A 26,908-nucleotide genomic window follows, 5' to 3' on the forward strand; every position below is an offset into this window, starting at 1 on the left:
TGCAATTGCTTTAGGACAAAAATGAACTTAACTATGGATAGTTCCTTCTTTCTTTCCTTTGATGAGACAGTCTATGGTCTCAGGTGGGAAAGCCTGCAGCTTCCTTGCTGAAACAAGGAACATATACAATTTCCACCATTTCAATCAACAAAGCACATAAGAGAACTGACCCACTGCCTTGCAAAACTATTGCTTAGCATTAGTGACTGACCAGTGAAATGGGAGGCAAGTTGGTAGAGTTTTGATGGGGCTTAATCTCCAAGAACCATCAGATGTAACAATATGTCTCCTTATGGCCTTCAGAGATATGAGTATGTAGCATGTAATCTCTAAACTGAACACCTGTGATCCTAACAGGGCAGGTATTGACAGCAAAGGAAGCCAGACAAAATCATTTAGGTTTTGCCAATCCTCACATTAAGGAACTTCCCCGTAGTATAATATTTATGTTTACTATGCAGCAGAAGAACAAATTAATTCAAGCCAAGAACTACTTTGTTATTCCCTTCTAAGGATAAGGCACTATGCCAGGCACTGGAGGGGATAGAGAGGTGAGTTAGACAGTTTCTGTGCTTAGTGAGTTCACAGACAAGGAGGTGAGGGGAATGAAACAATTATAGCCTATTCTGCTACAAAGCACACTTCTTGAATGCACTTTAACTGTACGAGATCATTAAATATGGGAATGGTGTCAGTTTAACACAGAAGGTATAATGGTTTATATGCAGTTTTTCCAGCATGTTAGTATCAAGAAGGGAATAGGGTCAAGCTTCCTCTTTAAGAGGAAGCTTTAACTCTATGTTAAGAAAAAAGGATGTAAATCCTATACGAGAGTTTTCTGTAAGAAGTAGCTGGTTTTGTAGCTTGAAGAACTGTTGTATTTTCCACTGTATTAAGCTATCTGGGGAAAGGGCAAGTGCAAATAAAATGGATGCAAAGATATTTCTCTGAGTTAAAAAGCAACAAAATGACAGTGAAAAACTGACTGATATTCCCATATTGTATTTTTAATTTTGGTGAAACTAGTTTGTATGAGAAGCAAAAGTTTTTCTAACTTTACATCTTTTTTTTTTTTTTAAATTTATTTATTTGACAGACAGAGATCACAAGCAGGCAGAGAGGCAGGCAGAGAAAAAATATGGAATGCTTCACGAATTCGCGTGTCATCCTTTGCGCAGGGGCCATGCTAATCTTCTCTGTATCGTTCCAATTTTAGTATATGTGCTGCCGAAGCGAGCACCTGACTTTACATCTTGAAGAATAAAATGTAAATCCCAGGAATAAGGAAGGCTACAAAGGGTGGACGGAGTATATTTCTAGGTGCAAATGCCTGTGGAGATTTAACTGCATTAAATTTTTGTTAGGATTGTCACTACTTTTATTAGGGCTTTGATTAAAAAGTTATATAGATTTTTTTTAGTTACATAGATTTTAAGTGACCTGCTTATAAACCTATTTTCCCATAACACTTGTTTATTTTTAGTACATAATTTTACAGAATGGGAGGAGGTTTTTCAGGAAAACATATGTGGTATTATAACAGAAATATATATATGCAGGGGGGAAAAAAACCCCAAGAAACAGAAAGAATCAGCACAATGCAGGGAAGGGGACACAGAGTGAAGAAAAGTACATCTGGTTTCTGAGGAATCAAGAAAGACTTCATGAAGAAGGTGACATTTGCAAAAGACCCTAAAGAATCAGTTAAGTGTTAGAATTAGTCTGCGAGACTAAAAGAGGAGATGCTCTTCACAGGAATATGGAAATCAGAGAAAGGAATGGGTTGGGTTGAAAGACTGGCAAGAGCCTTGGAGGGCACTAGAGTCTGAGGACATACATCCAAATGGAACTTTACAACTTATGAGAAGCCTTCACATACCTGATCTTCACAACAACCAGGCCTAATGTTTAAGAACTCTTCTGTTCACACCAAAGAGGACTATGATGACATGGGAAAGCTCCCAGGTGGCTCTCAAGTAGGAAGGTCTCTGGGTAGGATCTCTATTGTTGCTTTTCTGAGTGAATATTTCCCTAGCATTGTCTTTAAGGAATCAAAAGGGAAGACATTTATTTCTCTTTTTTAGATTTAAACCCTACAGTCAAAAGAATTTCCTTACTTTTTTTTCTTTTGCAGTACCCTTTCCAGCGTAATCACAGAATACAGACTATTTAGAATATCTGCTCAAATTTGCCACTTTGTGTTTCTATCATAATATGAAGAAATTTCAGAGTACAAATTATTATCAAGTAAGAATACCCTATTTCTTATGTCTCTCAATCAACTTAGCCTAAGTTTAAAACATCTTTTTTGTTTAAATTAAACAGATTTTTATTTATTTGACAGATCACAAGTAGGCAGAGCAGCAGGCAGAGAGAGAGGAGGAAGCAGGCTCCCTGCAGAGCAGAGAGCCTGATGCAGGACTCGATCCCAGGACCCTGAGATCATGACCTGAGCCGAAGGCAGAGGCTTAACCCACTGAGCCACCCAGGCACCCAGTTTAAAACATCTTTTAAACTGGGATCTCTTTTGCCACTTTTTAAATAGCACAATGTTTCAATTACTGCCCTTGGGATCACTCTCTTTTTACCTTAAATCTACTCAATTTCTCAGATTTGCTGAAACCACAAAACTGGTATAGGGACAAAGACTGCCCCAATCAGCCTGCCCCCTTCTTGCTCCCTTTCTAACTACTTTCACTCGCATCTTCACTCTTGGCTGTTTCCCAGTAAAGAATACACCTGTCTTCCTTGAGATCGGGTGCTTGTATTTAGAGTCCCTGGCTTGACTCTTCACTCTCTCTTGAGGATGTAGCGGGGTATGATCCAAGATTACTTTGAGTAGATTACTTTGCTTACTTTTGATCCCTTAGGGCCCAACCCATGACTCAGGTCAGGGTTCCAGCTAGGTTCCTCTATTTACTCATGAAAGGAAACATGTAGGTACAAGCTAAGTTCTTTCTTCTCTTTCAGTTATGTAAGTCCTTGAAGAAGGGCATTTTTGTTTGCCTGAATCCCATGTTATCCTCTGACTTGATTTTGAACATTTCACTCATGGCTACTTGACTCATCAACTTGACTGCCAGTGGCATACATTATATTGACATTCCAGGGTACTAACCAGACAAGAGGAGAAAACAATCTGAGACTTCTAATTACACAGCAGATATCTGCTACATGGTGGTATTTATATGTTGGAAATATGAGTGAATTACATAATGAACTATTGGTTTCTCTTTTCTTATTAAATTTTCCATAAGCCTTGAGACTTTCAAGAGAGAAAAGTACATTTCACAATACAGAGGCCGAGTAAAGAGTGAAAGAAAACTATTGTCCTCTTAAGAAGATAGGATTCAAACACAGAATTCACTGAATTCTAACATTCATATATGCCTAATCAATGAATAGGAAAAGAAAAGCAAAAACTCATTCTCTGAAGGTCAAGTTTCAAAAAGGAGCTAACGCTCACTCAAAAAATATCAATTAAAAAACAATTCTTTTCTGATATTTAAAGATCCTTCCATTGTTTTGGGCTACTCTTCTGTTTTCTTCTGCCAAAACTATGATGAAGCAGCACAAGAACAAATTTTTATAAATTACAGATGAAGTCACAAGAAAAAATAGTCTTTATTATTTTTTGTTTTAATTTGACCTCCAGAACAGGAACTCTTTCTTGTTGTTATCTACTAGCACATAAATGTAGTAAAATCATCAATGAATAACATTATAAGCCAGCAGATTAGAATAGCAAGACAAAATTGGCAGAAGCCTTCAACATGCTGATATGATAAAAAATGAGCCTAACAGTTTGAGAGAACAGGGTTGTGGGAGAGCTTATCTAGGAAAAATGATAGAAATGACAGAAAGTAGGCAGGACCCAATTCCACTGCCTGGTAAATACATCTGAGTCAGTATTCTTTTCCTTAATGACTAGTCAACATAAAATTTAGCTTTACTGTAGGTCTTTTGCTGGTCAACACTGTCTGAAACACTGGCAAAATGTTAGTTTAAAGAGAAAATGATCATTTTTATCCTTAACTGGTGAAAGTAAAATTGTCATCTCAATGTGTCCCAAATAATTTTCTCATGATTTTATTTTTTAAAAATTATTTATTTATTTTAAGATTTTATTTATTTGACAGAGAGAACACAAGCAAGCAGAGAGACAGGCAGAGAGGGGAAGCAGGCTCCCTGCTGAGCAGAGAGCCCAATGCGGGGCTCGATCCCAGGATCCCAAGATCATGATGTGAGCCGATGGCAGAGGCTTAACCCACTGAGCCACCCAGGTGCCCCTCTCATGATCTTAATGAGAAGCAGAAAACCCTTCTGAAATCAGGGAGAAAGAGATCTGAGGTGATGAGTAGATTAGAATACAATGTCCTGGATGTCATAAAGAAAACAGAATGTATCATCAAATAATAATACAGATAATGTGACAGTTATTACTTATTGAATGTTGTAAGAACCAGGTGCCATATTAAGTGCTTTACACATACTAGCTCACTGCACCCTCACAAAAATCTTTAAGGTAAGTACTGTAATTTTCCCCCATTTTAAAGGCAAAAAGACTAATAAAATTTTCAAACCCAAGCCATCAAAGTCCCAAGCTCTTAGCCACTGCTCTATACTGTTTCAAATAGAACTCTTCCTCTTCATTTTTCTAACAAGTATTTATTGAGTCTTTACTATGTATCTTTAACAGGATGATTTGAGGTCTTTTACCCAAGGTCAGGAAAGGAGGATATAAAAATAGTTCTTCCTTCTAAATGAAAAGCTATGATATGACACACAATGCGGGGAAAACTGCTCACTTTCTGAAGATATATCTCTTCAGGGCATGAAAAAAAAAATCTTCCTCACTGATCAAATGAGTCTTTTCCAAGGCTGTAGATATGTTTTAATGATAGAATGTTGCAGTTTGGTTCTAGTGAAAGTTCTTCTAAATCAAATTTTTGTTAGCCTGTAGGATAACTGGTTAGAAGTGGCAGCAATTTATAAGTTACTTTTTAGCAATATATGAATTTTTTTCCCTTCATCATGATATAGTTACTATTCAGTAAAGCAAACGTCATCTCTGCTCAAAAACCTCAATTCATTACTTCATGACGTATTATCATCTAAGGTCAAGCCAAGGAATGCTATAACCCATCTAGGGGTCAGGCCCCTGGCATGTACTCATTATCAAACAAAAGCTCCCTTTATAGACTATTTAAATCATGTTACCAAAGAAATCCTTTATGGTGAGGGAGTCCAAATCAACTGCTCACTGTAAAACCCTAATAACATGGGCAAGAAAACCTTCAAAGGATAACTTTTTAAAATATAAAGTGGATTACAAATGGAATTCATATTTTAAAGTATTTTTTTCTTTTAAAGTGAATAAGAAATATTCATATTTCTTATGAGTTAGAGTTCAAATACCCAGGCAAGGAATTATAGTAACCTTGTCTAACTGCTTTTTGTATGGTAGAGAGACACAAATAAAGATATTAAAACTGGCAGGCGGTTAAGTTTGGTTTTATTGTTTGAAAAGGAAAAATAAAAGATAAAGTAACAGAAGGAAATTTATATTTAATTATAATTATATTTAATATGTATAATATATATTATATATAATTATAGGACAACATTTTGTTTTTATTTAATAAATTAGAAAAGAAAATTTTTTTTCTTGGAAAAAATAAATAAGAAGTTTTCATAGGGGGCGCCTGGGTGGCTCAGTGGGTTAAAGCCTCTGCATTCGGCTCAGGTCATGATCCCAGCATCCTGGGATCCAGCCCCACATCAGGCTCTCTGCTTGGCAGGGAGCCTGCTTCCCCGTCTCTCTACCTGCCTCTGCCTACTTGTGAACTCTCTCTCTGTCAAATAAATAAATAAAATCTTAAAAAAAAAAGTTTTCATAGGAATACTTCTATGAGGCCCACAAAACTGCAAACTGTTATTAGTAAGTACTGTTTCAAGTAAGTTGGTCAAGTTAAACAGATTGCCATCTTTATAAAGGAATACTATTTTAGTGATTAAAAAGAATGAGTGTTTGGGTTCTGATCTGGAACAGTCTCTGAGATACATGGTTAAGTGAAAAATCAAAATATACAGAACTATGTGTAAAGTATGCTGTTATTTGAATTTAAAAAAGAGAGGAAGATCCACTCCCCCAGACTTGCGCATATACAGAATAACTGTAAGGATGCAGGTGAGATCACTAACAGACTGAGTTTTTACTACATACTCTTTCACCAAGTACTTATATCATCTATTTAAGAATTAGAATTCAATACAATTTAAAAAATAATAAAATCGGCCTAAAAGTTCTTTGAAAGGATTTAAGAACACAGGGATAAAATTCAAAGTGTTAACAAAAGTACTTTTCATAAAGATAAGCAAGTAGAATCTCTACAATTTTCAAACTGATGGTGTTTTCAGAGGAAATCTTTTTTTTTTTTTTTTTCCGAGGAAATCTTAATAAACATCAAAAAGTAACAAATTCTAAATCCCAGTAAAGACCTCACTATAACTAAAGCAACCACAGGTGGGTAGATTTATTTATTTTAGCTACACGATATATTTAAAGCATTATGCTTAGAGGAAGGGAACCAACATTTACCAAGCACCTACTGCATGTGAAGCATTTTACAGATCTCACTGAATCCTGGTAACAGTCTATTAGTTTGAAATCTTTATCTTTGAGGCTTGGGCAAATAAGTAATTTTTTTTTCCAAAAAACTTTGGTATGTAGAGACAGGATAAAAGCCAGGACAGTTTGGTTCCAAAGCCTGTGTTGTTTCCATTATACCAGGCTGGTTTTATTTTATAAAGTCAAATCGAATTGCAGCAGGGAAAGAAAGGACTAACTTGTAGAATATTGGGTCCTATTAATAAGAAAATGCACTTCTTATGGTCTTATGGTGAGTGTTTTAGAAATGGCTACCTCCCAAAGGACTCTCATTCCCAAGTGACTTATTGCGAGTGATACCACAATGTCATTTCTCAGGAACCTTGGAATTATTAGATTTGTTCTGTCTAGTTATCCTTGTATCCAATCTGTTGCTAAGTTGTTTTCTCCCTTTGAACTGTCTCTCAGATTTACCCTTACGGAACATTTTTAGTACTATCACTGTGAGTCTACTACCCTAACTTCAGTTTTTTCACCTCCAAAGCATCCTTATTAGATTAAATTTCCTTACATACTGCTTTCATCATATCAACTTTCTACATATGGCCCTACAATGGATCTTTCTGCTTATCTCAGCAAGTGCAAATTCCTCTTACAAGCTTCTTCATAAACTGGTTCCTATTTACCGATTCAATTTATCTCCTATTTCTCTTCCACACCCACTCTCCAACAGGTCACAGTTTATTATCTTCTGCATACTTCAGCCTCTTTGCTTTTGCTGTTATCCCTGACTGAAATCCTCCCCCAGATTCTATTCATTCTTGATGGTCCATCTTAATATATCACCTCTCTATGGAACTGTCCCTGATAACCTCAAATCTAATTATAGTCAGCATCACAATTTTTACTTAATTAACTATTACCTTGAAACACCTCATAAATGTTTCTTGTGCTTTAGTTTTTTCCCTTCAACAACGCTGTAAATTTCTTGCGGCAAGGTTCTGATTATGTTCCTTTTCTTCTAAAATGCTCTGGTAGTTCTCAACATTTTAAGATTAAAGCCCAAAGTCCTTTCAATGGCCATAATCAGGCCCCAGGCTGTCTTTCTGGCTTATCTAAGACCATTCGTCATCTTGTACCCTGCACTAGCTACACAGCACTATTCTCTGTTCCCTTACTTTTCTCCCCTCACATATCCATGCTTGCATTCTCTCTGCCAAGAATTTCCCCTCTTCTCTCTGGCTGGTGCACTTTTACTCTGTTTGGTACCCTCCTCCTTATTTGTCCAGACCCAAATCTACTGTCATTTTCTTCAAGAAGCATCATCCTTAGGGGAAACAGGTGTCCTTCCTCTCTATTTCCATATCCCTTTGTAAATACCTCTAGTATCATAGCACTTACAGCATGGTAATTCCTGGTTTAAATTTCTTTCTTCCCTACTATATAGTGTGAACTCTTTGAGGAAAAAGATGGTATCTTTTTCTTCTTCATACTTCTGGATCCTTATAGCACAATGTACATGTAGCAGACATTTACATGTTCATGGAATGAAGAGCAGGTGTACAATAATAAAAGACTTAGTGCATTTTAACATATATTGTATCTTTTAAAATCTTCCTCACAACACTGTGAGATAAATATCATTACACCTACTTTACAGATGAAGAAACTGGCTCAGAAATTAAGCCAACAGCTCCAGGTCACAAAGCCAGAAGGTGGCAAGTGGCTAAAATCCAGATGTTCTGATTTTAGTCTAGTATTCTTCCTAATAGATTAGGATGCCCTCCTAAATACCCAGTTAACTGCCTGAAACCTTTGCTATTGCACATTATTCTTCTCCTGTGGTTCCTGTATCTATCTTAAATAAAGTTAATCTGTGTTCTTGGCTCAACTTCTTGTTAGATTATAAATTCCATGTTGGTGAAGAAGGATTACTTGCCTTTGTATCTCTTGCTCTGCCTGGCACAGTGCCTTACACATAGTAGGTGCTCATCAAATTGGACTGAATAGATACCTGGAGAGCACTAGAATGGTCATTTTGACAGGCCAGTTCTTGCTCAACTTCTGAAACCTCCAGCAGATTCCGCTCACTGACCAACCGAGACAGCTCTCCAACCACTGTCACATGCTTTGACACAGTCCCAGACATCTTCTTAAACTGTGGGTAATTCTCAACAAAGGCCTGCCATGGGAAAAACAGCAATTGGGGGTTCTGTTATTTGACTGAGGACAGACATGCATGAAGGGAAAAAATAAGCAGGAATTGTTCTGCCCAGACTAAGGCATCTATGACTTTCAATCCCATGGCATCTTGTTTCTGCTTTAAGAGAGAAGAACTGGTACATGTCGTAGACTGACCCTTTAAGCAGTCCAAATGTTAATGAAGAATGGAAAGAAGTACATGGCTTGTGATGAAGTTTCCACTATACTGTTTCCTAAAGAGAAATAGTATAGAAAATTGTCTCAAACCAAACAAAATGAATCAAGTCAGAAATCAGACTGAGAATATTCCAGAAATGTTGCTTACATGAATAGTTCCAAAGTCTTGCATGTTAGTCATCCATGAACATGTTCAATTTACCTTCATGTCTGCTATTGATTCTAGTTTTTGCTGTTCTTTTGGTTTCTTCTTCTGAAAGTCTTCCATGAGATTCTTTATATTGCTACCAATCTCAGCAAAGTTCAGGTACATATTCTGTGAAAAAGGAAGTTGGAAACACAATTCTATCAATGAGTCTGATTTTCAGGCCATTTAAAAGAAATAGAGAAAAAGAATCCCGAAGGCAGAATCATAGGGCAAGAAAATTCCATTATAATGACCAAATCTGGACATTGGCCAGGACACTGGTGATGAATACCATTACTATTCTCACAAAGGGCTACAGAAGGGAAGGAAGTAAATAAATTGGGTTCTAATTTTAAAAATACAAAGCTAAATATGTGATTTCTAGGAAGAAAAAAAACACTGTTAAAGGGTCGGAATCCAAGTCTTCCGGCTTCTCTTGAGATAGTTTATCTACAGGATGCGTCTATCATCCTTCCACATAAAATCCTAAATCTGTTCTCATTCGAACAAGTCAATACTGGCCTTCTTACATAAAAACAACTAAAAACAATTAAAAAAATTTTTAACCACCTACGTTAGCATAGAATTCATCGTTTTCAGCAGATAGGACCACCTCTCTTAAGTCTTTACTGATCCCCGGCACTCTGGAAAGATCAATCCGATTGTTGTTTATGCCCAGTAGTTCATGGACCATGGCCTGATATGTCCACTAAATGAAGAATTATGACAAAAAATTGGTAACTGACAAAACATGCAAATAGTAAATGTTCAGGAAAACAAAAATGGTTAACATTCTTAGCAACTAGTCTTCCTTACACAGAGTTTATTTAGTTCAACTTTTATTAATATTTTGTGTTCTACTAAGCATTAAGACTCATAATTTGGTTAAACTAAAAGTCAAAATACTTGTAGATTTTACACTTTCAGAAGAAGGGCAACAAGATTAATATTCCTGATAGAAAGAAAACAAATTAGATCTATCATTAGCTTCAGTTTTTGCCTGTGAATTAAGAGTGTATTTTTGGCTTCACAGATAGGGCTATATTGGTACTGCAGTTACAAGCTGTACCATTTCCTGTACGCTTCTGTGGTTTTCTGCAGCATGAGAAGTGTGTTCTTGCAGATCTGAGTGGTGCTATATTTATCCTGGGAACACTAATATTATCAGAAACAAACCTTGTGAGTTGATCAAAACACACATATTTGGAAGCTTTGCCTCTGAATCCATTTTATTTCATATTTTAACTTAATATGAATTGTGAAGAAGGATTGGTTTCCTTTTTACAAAATGTGAACATATTTGGTAAAAATGGAATGGGGAAACCCCAAATTTTGCCTCCTCACCATTTATGGAGAATGGGTTCTTTTTAGTCATAGGTCCCTTATACAAAACTAAGTATTTTCCAGCAAATTAGCTTCTAAATCTAGAATCTAAATGCCAGAAATATTTATATACTTTTACTTCATCTTAAGCACACTAGATTTATTAAGAAAGAACTTAAGGTTATAAGAGAAGGTGCTTCATTTCCTAAAATACTTGCCAAATGAATCCTTAAAAAGGCAAGTTTCAGGGGCACCTGGGTGGCTCATTGGTTAAGTGTCTGACTCTTGGTTTTCGCTCAGTTCATGATCTCATGGGTTGTGAGATCAAGCCCAGAGTAGGGACCTGGTGCTCAGCGAGGTGTCTGCTTGAGATTCTCTGTCTCGACCCATCTCCCTGCTGTGCACGTGTGCACATGCACTCTCTCTCTCTCAAATAGTAAATAATATCTTCAGAAAAAAGCAAGTTTTGTGGGAGCACACAAAATATGTATAACAAAATATTTATGCTTCCACACAGCATCCTGTTCACGCTTCTACCATTAGTACTTATTCTATTATTAAAATGATCAGTTACTTCTCTCCCCATCCTGAGCTCTTTAAGAATAGAGTCTGCATCTTTTAATCTTTTACCTCCAATACTTTTTTTTTTTTTTTAAGTAGGCTGCACAACCAGCATGAAGCCCAACACAGGGCTTGAGCTCATGACCCTGGGGTCAAGATCTGAGCAGAGATCATGAGTCACTGAATTGACTGAGCCCATTACCTCCAATACTTAACACAGTATCTGGCACATAATAGGTCTTCAGTGAAATTGGTTGAATAAATGGTTGTTTTTCTTTTCTTTTTTTTTTTTTAAGATTTTATTTTATTTATTTATTTGACAGACAGAGATCACAAGTAGGCAGAGAGGCAGGCAGAGAGCGAGAGGAAGGGAAGCAGGCTCCCCACTGAGCAGAGAGCCTGATGTGGGGCTCGATCCCAGGACTCTAAGATCATGACCTGAGCTGAAGCCAGAGGCTTAACCCACTGAGCCACCCAGGTGCCCCAATGGTTGTTTTTCTTTAGAAAATAGATTCACAGGCACTCGTTTATCTTTCCACTTTTTTATATTTTCAAAACTTCTTGAGTGAACATATATTACTTTGTATTTTAGGACTATAAGGCTATCCTATTATAGAGAAGCTGCACTCCACAGCTACAGAGTTCTCCTAGCATTAACATGAAGATAAGCTGGGAAGAAACTGAAATATTAACTATGCCTTTCCCTACGAATTCAAAGTCACTATTAATAAAGCCTCTACTTTGTATGAAGTACAATTCTTATACTTGCAGAAGAACAAACACAGTAAGACAGAGTCTGCCTTGAAGGACTGTGTGAAAACAATCAAAGGTACAACATGGTAAATAAAGCAAAAGACATAAGAAAGACAAAGTTCTGCAGTAATTTTATGGAAAAAGAACATGTCTGACTAAAAGAATAAAAGGCTTTAAGGAGATGTTTTGAGTGGTTTTAAAGGAGAAGAATATTGATAGGTGAAGATAGGGAGAGAAGGTATTCGAAACATTCCAACATTTAGGCATAAGTCACAACATGAATAAAATGATGGCCAGAAACCACACAACATATCTGCACAGTAGTGAGCTGTAGGTTAAGGCTGGGCCCATATTGTGAAGGCTCTTGGATGCCAAGTTTAGGAATCTGTATTTAAGCTAGTAGGCAAATGGGAACCAATGAAGATTTTTAAGCCAGGAGTAGTAAGATCAGAACTGTTCTTTAGGAAAAATGATTTAACAGCACTGTGTCAATGAAATATATTAGAGTAGAAAGAAATTAAGAGGGGAATCAAGGCCTGTTTCAGCCATCTTGGAGCCTGTGGAGGTCTGCTGGGAACAGGACTCCTAAAATGATAAATATGTCTGGAAGCCTATAGTATAAGGCCATTTTTGCTGGGTATAAGCAGGATCTCCAGAACCAGAGGGAGCATACAGCTCTTAAAATTGAAGGTGTTCATGCTGAAGATGAAACTAAGTTCTATCTAGGCAAGAGATGTGCTTATGTGTACAAAGCAAAGAATAACACAGTGACTCCTGGTGGCAAACTGAGCAAAACCAGAGAAATCTGGAGAAGGTAACTCATAATCATGGAAACAATGGCATGACTCACGTCAAATTCTTAAGCAACCTTCATGCTAAGGTCACTGGACATAGAATCCATATGATGCTATATCCTCAAGGATTTAAACTTATTGAAAAGTAAATAAATAAAAGTGTAGATTTGATCTTGTATAAAAAAATAAAATAAGGGGTGCCTGGGTGGCTCAGTTGGTTAAGCGTCTGCCTTCAGCTCGGGTCATTATCCCAGGGTACTGGAATCGAACCCTGCATCAGGCTTTTTGCTCGGCGGGGAGCCTGCTTCCCCCTCTCCCTCTGCTTGCTGCTCCCCCTGCTTGTGCTCTCTCTCTCTCTGTCAAACAAACAAACAAACAAAATCTTTAAAAATAAAATAAAATAAAAATTAAAAGTGAGGAATGGGTAAATGACTATTTCAGTATTCCTTTAAGAGATTAGGGCTACACAAAGGTACTGGCAGTAAGAATGGAAAACTACAGATAGACACTGTAAAAGGAGAACCTACAGAATCTAGAAGTTGTCTTGACTGGGGTGAAGGTGGTGGCAGGAGGAGACAGGAAAGATGAAGCAGAAGAAAGAACCAAAGATGACTGTGGCTGAAAGAATAGGGATACCAAACCACCAGGAAACACAAGACAAAAAAAACCCACAAAACTGAAAATAAAGAGGCAAGTACATGGACCATTCTGTTTACTCCACATCTGCATTTTGATGAATACCACTTGAAATCATGCTTCTATTATGCTAATAAAGGGTTCTGCACCTGGTTTAGCAACGGGGTGATGGCATCATCACAACGATCTAAAATAAGCAGCAATGGAGGCACCTCAGTCCGCCGGAATTCAAACAGTTCATATTCTTTAGTTATTACTTGCTGTGGATGAGAGAGGAAGATGGTTTGGTCAACCAATTAGTTGGTAATATAAACAGAAATCTTTTTTTTAAATTAACATATAATGTATTATTTGCCCCAGGGGTACAGGTCTGTGATTCATCAGTCTTACACAATTCAGAGCACTCATCATAGCACATACTCTCCCCAATGTCCATCACCCAGCCACCCCCCTCCCACCCCCCTCCACTCCAGCAACCCTCAGTGTGCCTGAGATTAAGAGTCTTTTATGATTTATCTCCCTCTCTGGTTTCATTTTGTTTCATTTTTAACTCTCTTCCCCTACGATCTTCTGCCTTATTTCTCAAATTCTACATATCAGTGAGATTATATGATAACTGTCTTTCTCGGACTAATTTCACTTAGCATAATAATACCTTCTAGTTCTATCCATGCTATTGCAAATGGCAAGATTTCATTTTGATGGCTGCATAATACTCCATTATGTGTATGTATGTATTTTTTATATATATATATAATATATACAAATAATATATATATACCACATCTTCTTTATCCATTCATCTGTTTATGGACAACTGGGCTCTTTCCATAGTTTGGCTTTTGTGGGCATCGCTGTTATAAACGTTGGGGTGCACATGCCCCTTTAGATCACTACATTTGTATCTTTGGGGTAAATACCCAGTAGTGCAATTGCTGGATCATAGGGTAGCTCTATTTTCAACTTTTTGAGAAATCTCCTTAACGATAAACAGAAAATTAATACATAAAAAACACATTTTACAATAGTTCTTTGCACCTTCATAGGCCTTCCGAAAAGGATTCAAAGGCTTAAAAAAGTTTGGTAGCATCTTGTTTAAGAGGTTAGGATTTAAAACTCTACTTTACAAATGGCTTAACTGGATCAAAATAACTATTTAGCTTATTTAGCTTGCAAATGTTTCTTGAGTTAAGTCTAAAAATTTTAGCCCTAGTTTGTTGCTTTTTTAATTACAAAGATCTACCTCTTTGCCAGTAAACCTAACACATCACCTCCTTGGTTGTAGAAAAAATATTGCTATAGTTTCTGAAATATGATAAGGGAATGAATGGTCTTGATGCTTTGGAACTGGGGATAGGGAAAGCCATACCTTAACACATTCTGCAAGTCTCTTTGCTGCCTCTGATGAAAGCTGGTAACGAATCATGGGACATTTCTTCAGAGATAAAAGGAGAGCTGTCAGTCCTTGAGTTGTTCTGGATAGCTGGGCTGGATCCCAATTTCGACCCTTTTTGTTAAAAATGCATATTCAGAGAAAAGATTTGAATTTTTTCTTACAAGTCCAATTACTTGCTGAATTAACTCCCACCTGATAAATAAACTTATTTTTTTATCCTTTTCTTCCATACCTGGCAGCAACCCAAGATATTGAGGGAAAATAAATGTGGATTCACAGCAATATAATCACCATAAAATTCCTGCAAACAAAGCACCAAGATTAGTCAGTTATTTCATAAATTCCAACTATATCATACAGTAATATTTTCATATGTGATATGATACTATGTGGTATAATCAAATTTGAGGAAATGCAGGTATAAAAGAGATAAAAAACTGATCAATTAATAACTGTCTAGCAATAGTCAATGTGGGGGAATAAAATAATTAAAAAAGGGCAGCAATAATAATAATAATAAATCCTCTAAAAAAAAAGTTGTAGAAGTGTGTACACTACATTTCTGGAGACCTGTGTACACTAACCAATTAGTAAAAATAAGACACTGTTACAGGATATACAATGTTACACACAGATGAAAAAGAACTTCATTGTTCAGTCTATTCTTTTTTTTGTACAGTGTATTAACATGAGGGAGAATATGTTTTAAAATAGGTCATTCCTTTTATTATTATTATTATTATTCATTTATGACTTAGCACATCCTTTTGAAAATCCAAAACTTGTTTATTTGCTGTCCTATTCTATTCTTCTATCATTTATGAGGTGATAAATGTATTCAAGAACACTAAAGCATTAAAGAAGTAAAAGGTAACATGACATGTTCTGATGTGATGTATTATAAAGCATGCAGAATATTTAGGAGTTACCAAGTTTTAACCTAACAACAAAGTCTACTTTTTCCTTCCCAGAGCAAGATATTCACAAACAGAACTTTAACAAACCTCATTCACATCCTTTACTTCCTGTTCTTTTCCAATCAGACATAGCCCTGAAGATGAACATTCTTATAATGTGGTTCAAAAAACTAGCATAGGAAAAAAAAAAAAAAAAGCTAGCACAGAATATACCTGACTCTGTTCCCAACCCTGTGAAACTCTCTATCCATTCAGTAGGATCCAGTACCAGTCCAATCCCCTTACTCCCACTGACTTCTTTAATTCTGTTCCCACTCAATTTGATACCTCTTACAAACTTTCTGAGTATAGTTTGGTGCAATGCACATTTATAATGTCTGATCAATAGCCTCCCTTCTTTTGAGACAGCACCTTTCTTATGTTAGATTCAAATCTTTAAAAAGGGCCAATATAAGAGATGTGTTAGAGGACCAATACATTTACCTGAACCTCAGCCACAACTTCCTGTTCATCAGCTTCAGCTAATGACTTCACATCACTCTTGCTGATCACATTACTGAAATCTGAAACAGATATATGAGTTGTGGCTGACTCAAAGGAGATCACTTTTGCTCCAATGAGACATAAAAGAGCCTAATGATTAAGTGAAGTTTGGTATACATTGTGGCATATGTCACAGTCGAACACCTCTGAACTGAGTAGCACAAATATATTCAAATCCATAAATTCATAATACTTCAAAAAAAGACCACCATGTAGGCATTGGAGGATGCCAGGAAACCAAGTCATTATACTGAAAATAGCAAATAAAGGGAAAGAAGTGAGTTTTTATTCTTTTAAATACAAACTATACCACAGGTAACCAAATAGTAGATGAGGAGAAAAATCTCCTTATGGAAATATTCCAGCTAAAAAACAAAGAAGGAATGATCATGACAGAATTAAAACATCTTCATTTTTATCAACCACTAATGGATCAATACCTAGGTATTGAGCATCAACTGATGCTAATATCACAATAAGAGACAATCAGTGAAAGCACACAGCACTGACTATGAAATATTCTTGCCAAGAAGAACTCAAATCTGAATCTAATTAAGCTTCTATATCTAAGTAACAATCTATAGAACTAAAGGGCAGAGGAATATTTTATTTATTTGTGTATTTATTTATAAGATTTATTTATTTAGGGAGAGAGGGAGGACGCACAGGTGGGAGGGACAGAGGAAGAAGGAGAGAGAATCTGAAGCAGACTTCACACTGAGCACAAAGCCCGATATGGGGCCTGATCCCATGACCCTGAGACTGTGACCTGAGCCGAAACAATTAGTTAAGCCGGCTGCAATTAGTTAAGCCGAGTCAATGCTTAACTAATTGCACCAACCAGGTGACCCAGGAATATTTTAAAATGCAAAGAATATGTTAAACTACCGTATCAGGATGCAATTAGCAAAACCCAGACTGTGAGATACTATAACAGTACAATGTAGCTTCTTCAATAAATAAATTGCATTGGAGAGAGAGAGAGAGAGAGAGAGAGATAGAGAGAGAGACAGAAAAAACACCTATAGAAGATTAAAGAAACTTAAACAACGTATCAATTAACAGCAATGTGTGGATCTTATTACGATCATAATTCCAATACAAAAACAGTAAGAAAAAAACAAAACTGTAAGAGAATCTGAAATTTGAACACTGAGTATTTGAAAATAGGAATTATTTTTCATTATTTCGATATGTATAATAATGGATTTTATTTTTTATTAATAATGGTATTTTGTAAAATAAGTCCTTATCTTTTAGAGATGCATACTGAAATATTTAGGGATGAACTCATATGATGTCTTAGATGTCCTTCAAAATAACACTGGTCGGGGAATAGGCAGTAGTATAGCTAAAAGAAGACAGACCATGGGCAAAGCAACTTTCGAAATTGGGTGTTGGGTACACTGGGATTTATTACACTATTTGTATACATTTGAAGAAGTCCATAAGAGGGTTTTTTTTTTTTAAATAAAGGAAGGGAAGAACCTATTAAACATATTTAGTAGACATAGAAATACAAAAATGAAATTATAAAAAAGTTATATGAGCAGAAGGCCAATTTAGTGTTGATATAAATTGTGTTGAAAGTTTGTAATGAATGTAATCACTACATATAAACTCATTTAGTTTATTTTAATCAAATAAAATTGTGAAATTGATTGCTTTACCCAAGTCCCAAGAGCCTGTTTTTCCTAGGCTTTAGTGCTACTTTAATATATATCATTTTTTTCTTCTACTTCACAGATTCACAGTGCAAATCAAACAACCTTTAGAACCAGAAGAAAAGACATTGCGTTACTGGTTACTAATTTCAACTGCTGCCTCAAAGAAGGAGACTTTCATCTCATGACCAGCTCAATTTTAAACTGAGAGACTCAGCACAAGAAGTGATTCCATTATATGTCTACTTAAATTCGACAGCACAGGGAATCTCTCATATATTCATATGTGTGCGTACACACACACATACACACACATCTCTAAGTAGAAGTTTCTACACTTTCCTAAGTATCTAGCTTGTGACCATCTAAAAATACTCTAATGACTACACACTTATTAGAAAGGCTAAAATAAAAAATAAGTGCAATACCAAATGCTCATAAGGATACAAAGAAACTGGATCACCTGTACATTGCTAGTGGAAGTAAAATGGTATGGTCACTCTAGAAAACATTTAGCAGCTTCTTAAAACACTAAACATGGAACTACCATATGACCCAGCAACTGCTCTCTTGCTCTCCTGGACATTATGTACTACAAAGAAATTAAGACTCATACTCACACAAAACCTATACACAAATGTTTATAGCAGCTTTATCTGTAGTAGCCATACCTGAAAACAACTCAGATATCCTCCAATGGGTAGCTAACAAATTTTGGTATAACCACATATAACCATGGAATACCACTCAGTTATAAAAGGGAATGAACTATTGATATATGTCACAACCTCGATGAAACTCAAGAATGCTGAGTGAAAAAAGCCAATCCCAACAGGTTATATACTATATAATTCCATTTATGTAACATTCTTGAAATGACAAAATTATAGAAATAGAGAACAGAGTAGTGGTTGCTAGGGGCTCATAATGGGGTTGGGTGGGAGGGAAGTGCATCTGGTATAAAAGGGCAATATGAGAGATCTTTATGGAGATGGAAATGTTTTGTATCCTAACTGTATCAATGTCAATATCCTGGATGTGGTATTGTACTATAGTTATGTGAGATGCTACAGTGGGGGAAATGGGTTTAAGAATAAATGGGATCTCTGTATTATTTCTTAAAACTATATGTGAATCTATAATTGCCTCAAATAAAAAGTTAAATTATAAAACTAAGCCTGTGACTATTAGCCAAAAGAAAAACAACAATAACACCACCACTAGGGTGGCAGAAAATAATTAAATTGCCAATTTTTACCTCTTGAGGTTGTTGTAAGGGCTGAATGAAATAATTATATGAGAAAGTTCTTTATAAAATACTGTCTTATCACAAATGTTAATTTTTGGTACTATTATTTAATTGTAGCATATAGTGTAGAAAGTAGGTACATTTTAGAGTATAATCTAAACCCTAAAACTCCAAAGCCTTCAAGTAAGCTTTAAAATTTTGCAATGTCCTACATACTGAGAGTTAAGGTTTATCCTTGGTTTTGGAAATGGCACCAAATAAACTAGACTTACTCATCCATGAAGATCAATAATGACATCTAGAGGAGAATGGATGTAACTTCCAAAGCAGAATGTGTTACACCGAAAAAAAAAATCATGTAAAATGTACAGTAACCACAAACCTAATTTATTTCCAGGACTCTGTCTTCCCCCCATTCCCTCCCAAAAGTTATGTACATAAGAGATACCTACTGGATGACTTGTACTTTTAAGTATTATATAAATTAGCAAAGAGAAGTGGAATGTTTTCATCTGGTATGATGTAAAGTAAATCTCTGCTTTTCCAACAAACTCAAGCATATCCTCCTCCACATAAAGAAATCAGCTTCTATGCCTCAGTTCATAAAAGTATAAAACAGGAATAAGTATACACTTTTTGCTTTGTTTTCTTTTTGCAGAGGTTGGGATGTGAAATTTGGCTACTTCTAATTTTGACTCATAAGGAATACTGATAGGCAAAGTAAAACTTAAAAAGTAATTTTTACCTAATTAGTCAATGACGAAGAAAATCCCACTTAGCTCTCTAAAACAGAATACTGGTTGGTTACAGGACTTTTAATACTTGGAAAGGATATAAAAAAATCAGGCTCGTATAGTGACTGATTCAGTTACTTTATTAATGATATGAAGTGTCCAACAGAACAAATTAGCTAGGATACAGTTACATGATGGAATAAGTGAAATAATATACTTACAAATAAAATATATACTGTATTTTGGTCTCCGGAGCTCTTGAATCAGATAACCCACATTCTCCTAGAAAGGAAACAATAAATAAACAAATAATATGTGAGAATTGTTTAACTGAAAAAATAATATTGTTCATTGATTTATTTAAGTATTTACTGAGAATCTACTGAGTGCTGAAGTCTAGATTTCAGTGTATGTTGCAGGGATAAGGGCTGGAAGTGAAAAAGAGTTATGTTAAATAATGATCTGGAATCATCTATAATATTAATGAGCTGCACCACTGTGGCCAAATTAAGATTTAAAAGTATTAAAAATACAAATGTTGAAGTATAACATAAAACTAATAATAATTCTGCATATTTGCCTCAGGCCACTTATAATAAATTATAAATTATAAATTATGTCTATAAATTATTCATCTAATCAAAATTCTTAGATAGAATATCAAAACGAGGGGCGCCTGGGTGGCTCAGTGGGTTAAGCCGCTGCCTTTGGCTCAGGTCATGATCTCAGGGTCCTGGGATCGAGTCCCGCATCCGTCTCTCCACTCAGCAGGGAGCCTGCTTCCCTCTCTCTCTCTGCCTGCCTCTCTGTCTACTTGTGATCTCTCTCTGTCAAATAAATAAATAAAATCTTAAAAAAAAATATCAAAACGTATCTAGTTCTTTAAAAACCAACATTCAAGAGAAAATACACTTAATTGCATTCACTTTGACTTTTAACTTACTGGGACCTAAGACTGCACAACTGTAATGTTTGTGAAGTATTTGCAAACAGTAGGCTAAGATTTAAAAACAAAATATGGGGGCACCTGGGTGGCTCATTCAGTTAAACAACTGATTTGTGATTTTGGCTCAGGTCACGATCTCATGGGTCATGAGATCAAGCCTGGTGTCAGGCTCTACACTCAGCGAGGAGTCTGCCTGGGATTCTTTTTCTCCCTCTCCCTTTGCCCCTTCCCCCGACACTTTCTCTCTTTCTCGCAAATAAAATAAATATATCTTAAAAAAAAAGGTAAAATATGAAATTTAGAAGTAAAAATAAGTTGATTTTTATATGGCCAAAACATAAGAATTCCAATTACACAAGATCATAATGCAGGTTTTATCTATTTTTGATACTATTAACACAGTTAAATTTCAACATGAATTTGGTCCCTAGTCTAAACATGATATGCAATACAGTTTTGAATATTTAAAAAATCATACATTTCCTTAAAGAACTAAAAGTAATATAAGAAATGCACATTGTCTATTAATGCCTATTAAATGGGAAAAGTTTTTGAAAACTCATTTAGATTTAAAAATACATTAAAATGAACTTTACAACATAATATTAAAGAAAAGTCATTTTTATTTCTTTAGTATTTATTTATTTATTTATTTGACACAGAGAAAAAGAGCACAAACGGGGGCCTGCTCCTTGCTGAGCAGGGAGCCTAATGCAGGACGCGATCCCAGGACCCTGGGATCACGACCTGAGCTAAAGGCAGCTGCTTAACTGACTCAGGCACCCCAAAAAAAAGTCATTTTTAAGAACACATTTTTAGTAGGGCACCTGGGTGGCTCAGTTGGTTAAGTGTCTACCTTTGGCTCAGGTTATGATCCCAGGGGCCAGGGGCCTGGGATTGAGCCCTGCATTGGGCTCCCTGCTCAGCAGGGAGCCTTCTCCCTCTCTCTCTGTGCCTCACCCTGCTTCTGCTTGTGTTCTCTCTCAAATAAACAAATAAAATCTTAAAAAAACCTGACATTTTTATTTTCAGAGAGTGTGTCTATCTATCTATATATGTATAAAGAGGTTCTCTAATGAAAAATCTTAGGAAATGATGGACCAGATGATCTCTAAGATCCCTCTCAGCACCAAAATTTCATGAGCTACAAATGTGAAACAACTGGAAATGACTATAACACAGTATTAATATATTCATTAATTTAGGAACTATTTATCAAGGTCCACCATGTAGCAGGCACTGGAGACATAATAGTGTGGAAAAAAAAAAAACAAAACCAACCAGATAACATCTTTATTCTCATGGAGCTTACTGCTGGTAGGTGAGACAAATATTGATCAAACCATATACAATTTCAACTATGACAAGCAAAAGGGAGAAGAAGATGGTGCTGTAAGTGCTAACAAGAGGAGGGTTTGACTTGGTCAGCAAAATCAGGGAAGATCTGCTAGAGGAAGTAAAGAAGTTCCAAGCAGAGGGAAAAGCCTGTGCAAAGGTCCTGTGGCATGATGGAATAAAGTGAACTGAAAGATTAATGTGGCCAAGAGCAAAAGGGGCAATGGTTTGAAATGAGGCTGTAGGAATGACAGGAACCAGACCACACAGAACCATAATTAAAGAGTTTTGCCTTTAGCATAAAAACAACAAGTCATTCAAGGATTTCAAGTGGGGGTGACATGACATGACATGACATTTGTATTTCAGAAAGTACATAATATACAAGCATGGTAAAAGAGTGCACTGGAGTTAAAGATCATGTATATAAATATACAAAATAAGGTTGAAATACTATAGGAGTTTCATAGGAGGACTCAACCTAGATTTAGAAGATGATGGATGAAAATAGACAGAAGGCTAAAGAACCTTTAATTAGGGGAAGAGAACAAATAGAGAAGAGGAATGAGCATATAGAGGGATGACAAAAAGGCCTAGTTGGCAAGAGTGGAGGAGCAGAGATTGGACACAGGAGGCTGGATACATAAGGGCAGGCCAAACCAGCTAAAGCAGGGATCTGAGGGCTGGGCTACTAAATATTGATTTAATCATGGAAGTAAAATTGAGCCATTATATGTATCTTCCTGTGCATACACGTGAATAAAATGATACAGACTCAAGATATTGGTGTAGGTACATTAAGTATAGAAGATTAAGTGGCAATGGTGTTCAGTGTGATGGTTATGGAGGTTAATCCAGAAATTAAGTGAAGTGGGTCTCTGCTAGGATAGTTAGTGGTCTAGGAAGTAGCTGGGAACCCAAAAGGCATCTTGGAGGAAAAACTGATTTTAAGGAGTAAACTGAGATGTGGAAAGCAGGAGAGTCAAGGTTATAACTCTGATGAACCAGGTTAATTATGATGCCACAAATGATAATACAAATTTATTTTGCTTTCTTAATGCTTTCATATCAGGGTGCTCTGTGTTTGCCTGGGCAAATGACAGCTCAGTACCTTGGTAGGACGAAGAAAACAAATTGCTTTCAGGTGTTTCATGACCTCTCGATTTTGAGAATCAATGCGTTCAAAAAGGTACACTTCCTTCTGAAGAATCTCTGATTGTGTGTATACCATACTCACTATGCCAGTCTGTAAAGAAAAAGAATTAACTAATCATTATGCTAGTCAAAATAATATGAACAAGCAGCAACACCTAAGACTTAATTTTTTTTTCCATTAATACTTGGCTGGATAAGGCAAATACTAACATGTAGTAACATTTACTGAACAACCAAAACATGTAGGTAATGTACCAGAATGAAAAACATGTTCTCTCTCAACACAGACAATCCATAAATTAAAAAAAATTTTTTTCCCATCACCTTAGAGTGTGATTTTTTTTTTTAAATAATTCTGTGACCAACAAGTAATAACCTGTCATCTCAGCTTGAACACTAACAGCTTTGTTTTAAAAACAGAACGCTGACTGGAAATAAAAGTCTTCCAAGTGTCCTGTCTCACATATTATTTCTTGGCAGAGACATTTAGGAAAGGACTTCTGATTCCAATAAATTGTTCCGGATAGATGAAGAAATCTCTGGTGGTAGTTACAGCTATTTACACTTCAAACCTACTAGACAAGCTTTATTACCACCTTTTAGTTCCACACAGAACTGACCCTCGCTTCAAAACCTTTAAACACTAAATCCTACAGTGGAGTGGGAGTAGCTGTTATGAGAGAGAGAGCTCCCTCACAAACAAATACTGAGCAAAAGCAAACTCACCGTCTCTTTATCCATGAGAAGTACTTTCATACCCGGTCCGCTGTCCTCTATCATTTTGGAAACGTACTGCTTCACAGCAAAAACCACGTTCATGGTGGCGAACTAACAGGCTAACCCTACAGTCCTTCCCGCCCCCTTTTTTCTTGATAAATTAACCCCCGGCCTTTTTGGCCGGGTCTCGGCTGCTTCCTCCCCGCCGGGCCTTGGCTTCCGGAAGTCCGGGCAGCTACTACGATGCTGGGAGTTGTAGTTCCGCTGCGCTAGGCGGTTGACGGGTCCTCCCGCCTGAATGGAAAAATCCAGCTGAGACCCCCCCCTGGGTCGCCGCTCTCGGAAGTGATTCTCTCCCCACCTCCAGCCTGGAGCTGTTTGAGGCCTGGACCCAGACCACGGCGGGCCTTGAGTCCGCCGTGCCCCGGCTGCCCTGGCTGCCCCCGGAAGTCTCTCCTGCTGGCTTGGAGAGAGGGTAGCCGCTCGAGTCGTGGAGGAACTTGGCGTAAGGCAGACTTGGAGGCAAAAACCGCAGAGTGCAGCCGTGGTCACTGTTTGCCATTAAGTGAAGGATTAAGGGAAGAGAGCTGGCGCAATGCTCCCGGCCGCTCGAGAAGGTATTTGCTAAGTAATGGCCGAGATTCGTCCTCCCTGGCTTCATCGTGTCGTTAACAAGGCGAAGACGGTACTCCTGCAGAGCGTGGCCCAAATTGGTTTTCTGAAGACTGAGGGGCGAGTGAACCGGAGTATTTGTCGAGTGAACGAACAAAGGGAATGCCCTTAAGGATGTTTTGGGAGCGGCCTCTGATCCACCCCCCACCCCCCACCCCGAGGGCGGGGAGCAGAGTCCGCGGCGGGTACTTGGCGGGGTGCGCGAGGGACCCCGGGTTTGGCGCTCTGGGCGACTGGACTCTGCGGGGTCCTGCTGAGCTGGTGCGAGGGACCCGGGTCCCTGAAACTGTGGGCAGAAGCCCAGTTAAGTCGGAAATGGGTTGGGGAGGGGGCACGTAGCCGGTGGGGCTAAAGCAATGTAGCGCGAGGATTTTAAGGGAAAACTCACAAATTTTAAGAAACAAAAACTTAACCACAAAATGAATCTTAAAGCCATCAATGTTTAAATGTCTGCATTTGTGTTTAGTACCCCGAGGGTCTTCTCTCCATTATGCCATTTCTCGAAAAGGGGGGAAAATGTTAGGGAATTGAAAAATCAGAGAAAGAGACAACTGCAGGGCATCAGCACCTGTAATTGCTTGTAAATGTTTCCACTAAATAATGACCAGTTTGTTGGGGTCACTTTTATCAATAGATTCAACATTACCAAATCGGTCGTTCTATTATGTTTTAAGAAGTATACAATTAAAACTAAACCGAGAGCACGTTAACATTAGTCTGGCTATCAAGATTATAAAATTTTTTATGCAGTTATCAAATCCTTTAAGGGAGCTCAGAAGCCACATAAAATATTGTACTTTCATCACATCTGAAATTGTGAAAAATGTTCTCAATTTTTCTACCGTGTAAATAAAACTTCTCATTGGGCTTTTTAAAATATTTTTGAAGAGACAGCAAGAGAGGGATGCACTGGGCTTTTTATCAATTTTTGAATTATGTTTTGAAAGAAAAGTCTTATTGTGGCTTCCCAACCGCACAAAAGAATGAGGCACGAACAAGTTAGCTATAAGAGAAAGGGAGCAGGGGTCCACCACCTAACTCCTCTGCAGTCCTGTATTTATTTATATAAGATAACCAACGGAGGAGCTGAAGGTCAAACATTAACCATGTCTTGTAGATAAACAAGAAAATGTGTTATGTTGATTTGTCTTATAGATAAGCAAGAAGAAAAGCAAGCTATGCCTGGTCAAACAGTATAGAATAGAGTTGAGCAAGCACATTTAAAGGGATTATCTTGATTAACTGCAGGCTGTTTCGGAGGCAGAGGAGACAACGAACACGTGAAGCAGGCGGCCTTCCACCCTGAGTGGGCCAGGGTTCCCCAGGGCTGCTCTGCTTCCAAGACGTAAATCGTCCTCTCCCCCAGAGACCTGTTGCTAGTGCGTGTTTTTCTTAAGGTTATACTTAAGCATGCTTGCGCGACTGGTACAATTTCTTATATTTTAAGTTATACACTGTTCTGAGGGACAGTTACATTTCCCCCTTTTTGCTTGTGCAGAAGCAGGAAAGTCGGGTTTTTCAACTTCCCGATTTATCGGTCGTTGGAAGGATTTTTGTGCACATCTGAGGACTAAGCATAAAAAGATTAAAGCGATAAACAGAATAATCATTCCACCTATAAGGCCAAAACCACAGTTTGTCTGATCCAAAGGGTTTAGATCAGACAGATTATCATCAATACTTTGTGCAAAACTCATGCCTGGAACTGATTGTAATGATGAGTGAGTAATGCCTTGAATAGTATCTTGAAGCTGTTTTAAATCTAAAGTTAAATTATTGGCATAATAATTGGTAATATGACAGCAAATCTTGTTCCCCGATATTTATGATTTGTTATAGGCGTTAGGGAGTAACACAGAAGGAAGAAACATTCCAGTCACAGGAAAGGTGGAGCCTAAGCTGTTTTTTTTGTTTTTTTTTTTAAGATTTTATTTATTTATTTGACAGAGATCACAAGCAGGCAGAGAGGCAGGCAGAGAGAGGAAAGGTAGCAGGCTCCCCATTGAGCAGAGAGCCCGATGCGGGGCTCGATCCCAGGACTCTGGGATCATGACCTGAGCCAAAAGCAGAGGCTTTAACCCACTGAGCCACCCAGGTGCCCTTAAGCTTTGTATTTTGAAGACCATCCCCCGTATACATTATGGCTGATTCTAAATCAGAGATTCTTACATCTAATCCTTGATCAATGATTGTTGATTCCAAGCTTTGCTAGCATTCTCATGCCACTTTTGTACAAACTGTGTGGTTTGTACAGTCTGATGCAAGGCCATTCCTGCAGTGGTAGCCATAGCAGTAATGACTCTAATTCCTAAAACAGCTGCTATAAACAGCCCGAGG

The 26,908-nt window shown here is 37.2% G+C and overlaps 1 protein-coding gene and 1 pseudogene across 4 annotated transcripts in view; one reads left to right on the plus strand and one right to left on the minus strand.

Moving 5' to 3' along the window:
• The window catches only part of LOC111162002 (vacuolar protein sorting 45 homolog), a 71,580-nt gene extending 46,178 nt beyond the window's left edge, over positions 1-25,402 (minus strand). Inside the window, exons 1-10 of one of the 4 annotated variants that reach the window (XR_002641552.1) lie at positions 23,909-24,111; positions 23,139-23,273; positions 19,968-20,028; positions 16,040-16,119; positions 14,872-14,940; positions 14,613-14,750; positions 13,393-13,503; positions 9,751-9,885; positions 9,192-9,305; positions 8,625-8,792 (exon numbers count right to left, since the gene is read on the minus strand). Coding sequence is in view for 3 of the 4 variants with exons in the window: in XM_022526129.1 (XP_022381837.1) it covers positions 8,625-8,792; positions 9,192-9,305; positions 9,751-9,885; positions 13,393-13,503; positions 14,613-14,750; positions 14,872-14,940; positions 16,040-16,119; positions 19,968-20,028; positions 23,139-23,273; positions 23,909-24,001 (1,104 nt within the window). In the remaining variant the exon portion in view is untranslated. Of the gene's footprint in view, positions 1-8,624; positions 8,793-9,191; positions 9,306-9,750; positions 9,886-13,392; positions 13,504-14,612; positions 14,751-14,871; positions 14,941-16,039; positions 16,120-19,967; positions 20,029-23,138; positions 23,274-23,908 lie in introns of all 4 variants that reach the window. The other 3 variants (XM_022526129.1, XM_022526130.1, XM_022526132.1) reach the window with 3 other exon arrangements.
• LOC111161978 lies at positions 12,413-12,756 on the plus strand (annotated as a pseudogene).
• Positions 25,403-26,908: the final 1,506 nt, after the last annotated feature.

The sequence above is a fragment of the Enhydra lutris genome, unplaced genomic scaffold, assembly GCF_002288905.1.
Source record: "Enhydra lutris kenyoni isolate GAN:26980312 unplaced genomic scaffold, ASM228890v2 scaffoldscaffold88, whole genome shotgun sequence".
Taxonomy (NCBI): Eukaryota; Metazoa; Chordata; class Mammalia; order Carnivora; family Mustelidae; genus Enhydra; species Enhydra lutris.